The following is a 9695-nucleotide window of genomic DNA, read 5'->3' as shown; positions in this document are numbered from 1 at the left end:
GAATCAGTCGCAAAAATCTATTTCCTCTTCTCATTTTGATCGACGCCAGTTGCGTTGCTAAAAATGAGATTTACTTTCGTGGATCTCGATGCTCCCTTCCACTTCTGGAATGAAAGACGAAGACTGTCATCTATTTTCCAGGAGTTGCTGCTTCCAGCATCGGCGGAGCGTCTGATCACATATTGCTTTGCAAACATCAGTGCAGTCACAGTTTCAGTTTGGAGACGATTCTTATTTTTGTTTTCAAATTGTTCAAAATAGAAAATTGCCTTTCTGCGCTTGCGCTTGAATGAGGAAGAGCACACAATGTCAACATGAACTTGGAAATTTCCAAATATACTGGCCTAGATATGCAGTCCTTGACGTCACTCAAGTGCTTCCAAAAGATTCCAGGATCATCGCTGGGTTCAAATTTCGGGAGATCCTCTTTACTGTCGGCCAGCTTAGTCCACTGAACTTCCAGCTTATCTCGTAGAGTGTCACTTTCACCTTCGCTGTCGCCAAGCAGGTTTGGGAAACGGATCATGAGTGGAACAATAGTATCCACTTTTCCAGAAACGGCAACGGTAGGATCTATACAACGAAGGTTCACCAATGTTTCATCCTTGTAATCAATTCTTGTTGATACCTGCAAGTACATTTCGACGAGAAAGCTCAAACAGTTTGTATGGATTGTTTGCACTTGCTGCCTATTCAGCTGACCTGCGCTAGACGATGTAGCGATATAGTTCAGGGTGTTCGGCCCAAGCTTGAGCTCCTCCAGTTTTAGGAAATTTGGTGGAATTAGTTTGACCCTGAATGGATCTCCTGCGATTGCTATTGCTTCTTTTGTCACAAAGCATCTCAAAAGAGCAAGATAAGTCACTCTAAAACTCTGCAAGAGCCTATGAATGCGAGTTTTACTGCTCTGGAACTCTATATTCAGTTCGTTTACCTTTTCAAGGACAAAGGCAATAAAGTACAGGTAACCTTTAATCTTTGGGTCCTTCATACAAGCCGAAATCCGACTTGCCTTTTCTTTCGAAGATTTATCTCCTGCTGCATCACCTTCTCCGTGGCTTGCGAAGAACCGCATCAGTGCACTCCACTGTTCTAGGATTCTCTTGACAGAGGCTTCCAATGATAGCCATCTTGTGTTTGCCACTTGAAGTAGGCGGTGGCTCTCTACACGTGCAAATTCTTGACACTTTTTCAACTCGTCCTGGCGCTTTGGGCTGCTTGCAATATAGTTTACAATGTCGTGAATGAATAATTCCAAACCCTCTGGTAGCTTTTTGGTGGCGTATGTTGCACATAACGCGAGCGAGTGACTTGTACAACCAAGAATGAACAAATTTGGTACTTCAACTTTAAGCAACACCCCTAGTCCTTTCACAGACCCAGTATTCACACTAGCATTATCGAAGCCTATACCCATTAAATTTTGTATAGGTATACCAAGGTCCGAAAGACATTTCATAATCAGGTTCTTCTGACCGGCACTTGACGCGTCGTGCACGTCAACAAGACCCAAAAAATCTTCACGAACATTGTAATTAGCATCCACATACTTTGCAATGATGACCAAAACTTTGGCCCATGACTTGTCCGTAGATTCATCTACAATAATGGCGAACTTGTTATTCCTTAACCAATTTGCAAGCTGCACTTTTTCCTCTGTGGCAAGAACATTCTTGATTATTCCAGTTGTCTTGGTTCTCGACAAGGCTAATGCTTGGCAAACAGCATCATTTGGGAAACATGATTTCATGTATTGTAGCAATGAGTCAGTTTTTCTTATAGAAATATCCTCTTTCGCAACCCAACCTGCCAGGCGTAACTCAGCATCTTTAACTGAATCGTCAAAAAGCTGCTTCTTCTGCACTTCCGGTGTTTGCACAAACTGGTCAACAGGCACTGTGCATGTCATAGCCTGCACGTTTTTCTTGTGAAATGTAGACTAGACATGTCTTTTGACATTGTAGATACTTCCTCGAATATCTTTCTTGCATAAATTACAATGAGCATGCTGACTGTTCATATCAGATTTACTAAAAAACCCACCTAGTTCAGGATCCATTTTCCACTTATCACAGAATTTATTTCGATTTTTTGATTTTTCTGGGCTTGTTGGATATTTTCAGCTTCTTCTGGTTAGTACTCTGTTTGTTTGGCTTCAGACTACTCTTGCGTTTTCTCGCTTCTTGATTATCAGTTGAGCTAGATTCAGCTGTTTCTTCATCATCAGATGATTCAGAAGAGGAAGGGGAACTGTCGAGTTTTACAACTGATTCAAAATCAGAAGACGAATCGGATTTATTCTTGTTCTTCTTGGCTAGGAACTGAGTCAATGTACTTTGTTTCATGGCTGCAAAAAAAGAAAAAGACATTTGAACAACCATTTGTCAATGGCTGAAAATTAATGGGATCAAAATTAAAAGAACAGCTTTTTGTTATTTAGATTGAGATTGATAGACAGGGTCTCCAGGTTTGTAGGCCTACCACAACATATGCAGCATTTGTTTGTTAAATATTAATATACTGGGATTTTTAGTTTGAAACAAAACCTTAAAACCATGTAAAAATTACAGATGTAATTTTTTAGAATTAGTGTAGGCTAATTTATAATTTAATGTAATTTCAAAAAATATAATCTTGTAATTTATTGTGATGTTTTCAGAATTTTATAGTGTTTCCTTATGGGGACTTGAACAACTAAATATTTATCCACACCAGTCCCAAATATTTAGATTTATTCTACCTTATTCTTCTGTCATTTAAGCATTATCTTCCAGTTCTTTGTATATTTGGAATGTTTGATAAATTTGCCATCTTTTTTTAAATTCTAGAATTGTATATTATCAGTTATTGTCTATCAACAGCCAGTCCACAAATTTGCAGTGCCAAGCACATTGAATATTCATTTTTTTCAGCTGATAAATTAAAACAAATAAAGAAGATATTTTTTAAAGAAAAACACAGAGCCATATTTATACCTAAGATAAGTAGAAATAACATCTTAATGGTCAAACTAGATCACCAGAAGTTACTACAAATGAAGAGATAAAACCTAAAAGATTCTGAAATTAATATAAGTGATAACAACCCACAATGATATAGAAGTATACCATTATGAATTAATCATAAAAAAGTAAAAGCTAAAATAAATAATTGAGTCAAACTTAACATAAACAGAAATTACTACAATCAGCACTATGGCTATTGCATAACTCAAAGTATTTTAAAAGCTGTTGGGTCAGTTGTGTTTTATTGAAAGTTGTATGTATTTTGAACACTAGTTTAATTTGTAAAAAATACATACAAAAACGAGAAGATGAAATAAAATCACCATAGCAATTAAGATGAGTGAAAAAAAATAATAAAAAATAAACTAATTATTTGATATAGATTTGTATTGGTTTGTCAAAATCTTGGCGATTAAAAAAATAGGCTACAAGATTTTATTTAACAACAATTTTTGAATTGTAAGTGTTATAAGTCCTGTGGTGGCGCAGTGAGTTTGACCTTAGCTTGGTAATACGGGACCTAAAGATCGAATCATGCAGAAGGAATGCACTGCAGGGCCGACGCACGGACCTTAGTATTCAAAAAGCGTCGTTAATCCGATACAATTAAGTGTTATAACTTTAAAAGAAAATGTTTAAATTTAGTTTGGTTTCCTGTGAAGCACACTCATGCAATGGCCTTCTGAAGGCTCAGGGGTGGTTCAGTAGCCCTTTTTCTGTCTGTTTAATAGTTTCCACTTGTTTTAGATATATTTTTTCCTTTGTTTTTCATTGGTGTCAGCATCTGTTATCTTTGACTATTTGTTTCAATTTCTCTTTGATTTTGTACTGCTGCCTTTGAAAAGAAGCTACTTCGATAGCATCAATTTTTTTTCAAAACTTGGATGTATACATTCTGTTTTGATTTTCATATAAAAAAAAAAAATTAGAGGTATCAGCAACACCTTGGTGAGGAAAGTTCCTCATGACCTTACATCAAGGATAAGGGTACAATTTCTGGGAAAAGAAGATTTTGAAAGATATCGTTTAATTATTTTAATAAAACAGCAACAATTGTCTACCTTGTTTTTTTTCAAAAAACCTTTTTCTTGCTATTTCCACCAAAAAACTGGGAAAATAATGAAATGGCCCTCCCAGACCTTGAAAAAATATACCCTGTGCCCCTTGAGTTTTCATGAATTGTTGCTTCTGCTGCAAATTTGTATTGCAACGAGTTTGTTTTGACTGCTCAGATCCATGAAAAATTCAGTTTCATTCCCTTAGCCACTCTTATGATCTTTTACATTAGGCCCTTTTGACAAATTGGATGTACATGATGCCCTAGTTCAACATCCCTCTCAGCATTTCCTAAGTTTCAACTTCTCATCCTTAGCTAGTTCTCCAATAGTGCAGATGCAAACAACTGGATGCATATACTGATTTCATTTGGATATTGCAGATATCCACATTTCATGAAAATCTCAACTTAATATCCTTTGCTATTCCTGAGACATTGCAACTGCAACTTTATTACGAGCTTGATGTATTTTTTGTCTCTTGATTTTCTTCAAAATCCATGTCAATATTCCCTGAAAGTTCTATAGTGACTTAATATTCCAAGAAAATTTAAACTTAATGCTCATGGCTGTTTCTGAGAATTTAAACCTCTTAGCTGTTCCTGAGATATTGCATATATGATAATTTTATAATCCAGATGCGTATAGTGTCTTTTGGCTCCTTCAACATTTTTTGAAATTTCAACTCATTCCCTGTGTTTTTTCTCAAATATTGCCCTTATGCTGTATTGACAACAAGAATGTGCATAGTGTATTTTGATTTTGTTCATTGTATCTCTTAACATTCTCCAAAAGTTTCAACTTCTTTACAACTTAGTGCAAATACTGGCTGATTTTCCCTGAAAATTTTAACTTAATGTCCTTAGTTGTTCCTGAAATGCCACACAAGCTCCCAATTTCCATTTTAAGCCATATGTTCAGGCTAATGCTGATTTTTATTATTTATGGTTCCTTCCCCATGGACTGTGGGGCTCAAATTGTCTTTGTAGGCATATGTACTGAAACTAATGCCTATTTTAAATAAAATGGCTATCTTAAAATTGTGATTGGATGTCTTTGAAGGTTATGTGGTATCAATTCGCGTAAAAGGCAAGGGAGGGGGATCGGTTGTACTTCATTTTCTTTTAACTAGAAAAAAGATGCTAGAACTTTCAGCTTCCAATCAAATGAGGCCCCTATGAAATTTCTGCACTCACCTGTTTCTTTGACTCTAGGAATAAACTTTAAATAATACATTGAAGGTATAACGATCTTTACCATGGCAATGCTAGAGCATTGCCTCTAATTTCAAATTAAGTTGATACAGTTGCTGCATTTATGGACCAAGAGCAAGATTTTAGCAGATTGATTTTCAGTGCATGTGATTTTTGCATTTTCATTTCCTCTCTCAGTAATTTAATTTTCTCGTTAATCTTCCAGTTCCAAAATTTGTATACATTTTTTCTTATTATTGTCATTTTTTGGATTTAAATAAGCTGGTAAACTCACAGGACAGAGTTGCAAGGTTATCTATATTTTTAATTAATTCAGAAATTGAGCAGGTGAAATGGCTGTACTGAATGACAAACAAATTTTAAGCATTTTGAAGTTTCTGTAGTTTTTATGTAGTTTATTCTCATTGTCTTTCAACTTATCTTTTATTAATTGTATTCTTATCATTTATTTACATGAAATAATGAGCTGTTAAAACTAAAGTACTTTGATTGTAATAATAGTGATACTTAATCTAATGTGTCTGAAGTTACTCCTTCCCCTCCATATCATTTCTATTCTTCAGGTTTTTTTTTAATAAAAAAAGGAGTTTGTAAAGAAATTAGGTTGAATAGACCTTTTCTACTTGAAGAAAAAATTTAATATAGATGGTGTCCCACTCCAAGTGGTATCTTAACAAGTTATGAGAAGTGTCAATGAGCAAGGGGTATGGAACTTCCCCCTCCAAGATTTGGAAAACTCTTTTAGGGGGGGGGAATTATACTGAAAAATTTTGTCTCCATGGTTTTCTATAAAAAAAACAAATAAAATTATCTCTTAGATTTTTATAGATACATTGTGTCCCATCCCCCTATTTTATGTGAAGTTATTCTAATGCGCTAGAGGCATTGCGAGGGTCTAAATCCTTTCATACTGCATAAATTAGAACCAATAAAACTTAAATTATTGCAGTAAGCTGTCAGTAAGTCTCACCTGTTTACCTCCATTAAAATCCACACCTCAAACACAATTTGAAATTGGCGCCAAGCGAGTTTCCTTTTCCTGAGGAAAAATCAAGTTGCTTCAACAGAAGTTGAAATTCCCACTTAAGAGAACTTATCAAACTAGAAAGCTCAGCAGAAGATCCTCCTCCAGTCTTTTAAATCCCCTCACTTGCTGACACTGGTCCTAATATTTTTTTTCCCGAAAATTGTAGCACTAAGGTGCTACATTTTTCCAGACTTTCCGAAATAGTGCTACATTTTACCCTGATCGTGCTACGGTGCTACATAGGCAAAAATAGTGCTACAATTAGCACTATAGTGCTACAGGTGGCAACCCAGCCTCCCATTAACTGAAAACACAAGTCTTCTCAGAAGTAGGCCTAATTGTTTTATGTAACCAACAGACACTTACAAGAACTTTTAGTAATGCAATATTCCAGACTCCGAACAGTACACAAATTAAAAAATATAAGTCTTATAAATGTTGCTTTTCTGAGTTCTATTTTAGAACAAATCTCATTTTTTTTGTTTCCAAACGTTTACAAGTCGTAATTTCAACCTGGTGACAAGACATAAAACTTTCTGTTTCCAATAGTTTACCCTAAAGATTTCAATACCCACAATCACCCAAATAAGAATCACCCATCTTGGAACAAGGCCCAATTTCAGGAATGCTAAAACAAAGGGAATTTGGCGAATCAAGTAAAATGGTTGTTTTTCCTTGAAAGCGAAGAAGGGTGAACCAGTGGCTGGTGTTTACCCCCCTCCCTCACACAGAAAATATCCCTTGCACTTACCCTCCTGTAGAAAATAGTCCCCGTTGAAACTACCCCTAGGAATATTGACCCCCACAGAACATACTGTCCCTAAAAATACCCCCCCCTAGAAAATGACTCCGTGGAAAATTCTCCCTCACCGGTGGAAAATACCCCCTCCCGGAATATACCCTTGGTAAGTACCCCCCCCCCCCCCCGGGAAAATATGGTTTTCGAAATTTGAAATTTTATTTGACTTATTCTTTTATTTCCCAAGGCGGAGGCATTTTGGTACTTGTTTCTTATATTACCACTCACTCAAGGTGTTTTTAACTTACGAAGGAGTAATCGGATCTTAATGAAATCTCATATTTAGAAGGACTCATAACAGAGATCTTTTGTTTTAAATCCTAACCAGAACCAGTGTCATTGGGGGGGGGGGGCTAAAATCTTGGATAACGCTCACTTAAAGCGGTGAGATCAGGATGAAACTTGGTCGAAAGAACAAGCACAAGTCCTAGATACGAGATTGAGATAACTGGACCACGTCCGCTTTCTTTGGTTGAGTTGGGAGGGGGGGGGGGGTGTAATTCGGAAAAAACTAGAAAAATGAGGTATTTGTAACTTACGAACGGATAATCAGATCTTAATAAAATCTGATATTTAGAATAGTCTTGTGCTTTAGAACTCCTGTTTTAAGTCCCGATCAGATCCGGTGACAGTGGGGGAGTTGGAGGAAGAAACCAGTATTCTTGGAAAACGTGAAAATCGAGGTATCTTACGAATGGGTGATCGGATCTTAATGAAACTTGATATATAGAAGAATCTTATGTCTCAAATGCTCCATTTTCAATTCGAGTCGGATCTGGGGACATAGAGCGTCGGAAATATTGTCAAACAGAAACATTAAAAAACACAGAGTGGAGAGATCGGGATAAAACTTGATGGGAAGAATAAGCACAAGTTATGGATACAAGTGATTGACATAATCGGAACAGATTCGTTCTCTTTGAGGGACCTGGGGGTTTTTAATTTGTAAAAATTAAAAAAAATGAGGTAGTTTTAACTTAATAATGGGTAATCCGATCTTAATGAAATTTGAGTTTTAGAAGGATATCGTGTCTCAGAGCTTTTATTTTATATCCCGACTGGATCCAGTAACATTAGAGGGAGCTGGTGGGGAAAGCCTAAAATCTTGGAAAACCCTTAGAGTGGAGGGATCGGAATGTAACTTGGTGGGTAGAATAAGTAAATTTCGTAGATGTGTGATTGATGTAACCGGAATGGATCAGCTCTCTTTGGGGGAGTAAGGGGATTGAAGTGCTTTAGCGAGTTCGGTGCTTCTGGACGTGCTAGGACGATTAAAATTGGTATGTCAGGGACCTGCACAAATTGACTTGATTTCGTTGTAGAATGTTCCCTGATTCTACAACATGGGGGAGGGGCTGAAGAGAGGGGAAAAATTAGAAAAAATGAGATATTTTTAGCTTACGAGTGGGTGATTGGACCTTAATGAATTTTTGATATTTAGAAGGACCTCGTGTCTCAGAGCTCTTGTTTTAAATCCCGACCGGCAGTAAGCCTCTGAATTTCCTTTTAAATCAATCTATTGATTCTTAGAATTTTGCTAGAGCTCATACTATATGGGCTCTTGGCTCTTCCAACTTCGTCAAAAGTGCCATATGAGCTCTTGTTAAAATAGAATTGGGAAAGCTGACTCTTCACTGTGCTTCTGCGAGTCTAACGGAAACATGTAATCATGTAATTATAGAGCAAAATCATGGGGGGGGGGTCAATGTGACAGGGACGCCAAGGAGCAAAATCTTAGGGAAAGCTGAATGTCACAAAGGTGCCAATAATTGTCGATATTGACAAATTTGCTAAGAAAAAGAGTGAAAAAAGAAACAAACAGAGAAAAGGGGGCACGGGAGAAATCTCGGGGGGTTAAGGGTCCCACCCAATGGATCCACCAGTGTTCTAGTCCTTTATTATAAGTCGAAAGGGATTGGAGACTAACTTGCTAAGGGAGGGAGTATTTTCCAGGGGGAGATTCGCCGGTGATTATTTTCAACAAGGCGTATTTTGCACGTTTTTTTTTTTTGGGGGGGGGGTGTATTTGTCGGAGAGGAAAGACTGTGACAGATTCTTTGAAAGTGTGGTATATTCTTAGGAAGAGAGCTATTTTCTACAGGGATGATTTTCCATTTGGAAGGGAAGTTTTTTTTTTTTTTTGGGGGGGGGGGGGTAGACTTTTCATCAGAAATTTTACACGGGGGAAATTTGGCTGAATTCAAATACAAATTTGCTCATTCAACTCATGATAAATAATCCATGAAGAACTGTCTATTAGAATTATCTACGAGAAACTTCTCGATGGAGGGGAGGGATCTTGGAAAAGTTTTCAACATAGAAGTAATTTTCGGAATGAATTAATAAACAATCAGAAATAAAGTAAAAATTAGTATCTTTATTTAGTAAGAATATGAAGAATAAGCTAAAAAGAATTTTTCATCCGGAATAGTGAACTTTTTTTTTTTTGGGGGGGGGGGGGAGTATTTGTAGCAATGACACACTTTTACGATGTCAAGTTCATGGGGGAAGAATTTTATGTGGGGGAACTTCCTTAGGGTAATTACCATAAATGAGGAGGTATTTATCGGAATACTATTCGAAAAAAATCAGAAG

General features: G+C 36.7%; 1 protein-coding gene across 1 annotated transcript; it reads right to left on the bottom strand.

The window, feature by feature from the left end:
- Nucleotides 1–205: 205 nt before the first annotated feature.
- LOC136043240 (uncharacterized) lies at nucleotides 206–1909 on the bottom strand. The gene has a single exon (XM_065728173.1). It carries the CDS (start codon nucleotides 1907–1909, stop codon nucleotides 206–208), a length of 1704 nt encoding a protein of 567 aa, XP_065584245.1.
- Between the last annotated feature and the right edge of the window lie 7786 nt (nucleotides 1910–9695).

This window comes from Artemia franciscana, unplaced genomic scaffold, assembly GCF_032884065.1.
Source record: "Artemia franciscana unplaced genomic scaffold, ASM3288406v1 Scaffold_3841, whole genome shotgun sequence".
Classification (NCBI taxonomy): domain Eukaryota; kingdom Metazoa; phylum Arthropoda; class Branchiopoda; order Anostraca; family Artemiidae; genus Artemia; species Artemia franciscana.
Note: the sequence above shows the minus strand (reverse complement) of the source record. Positions and strands in the feature narration are given on the sequence as shown.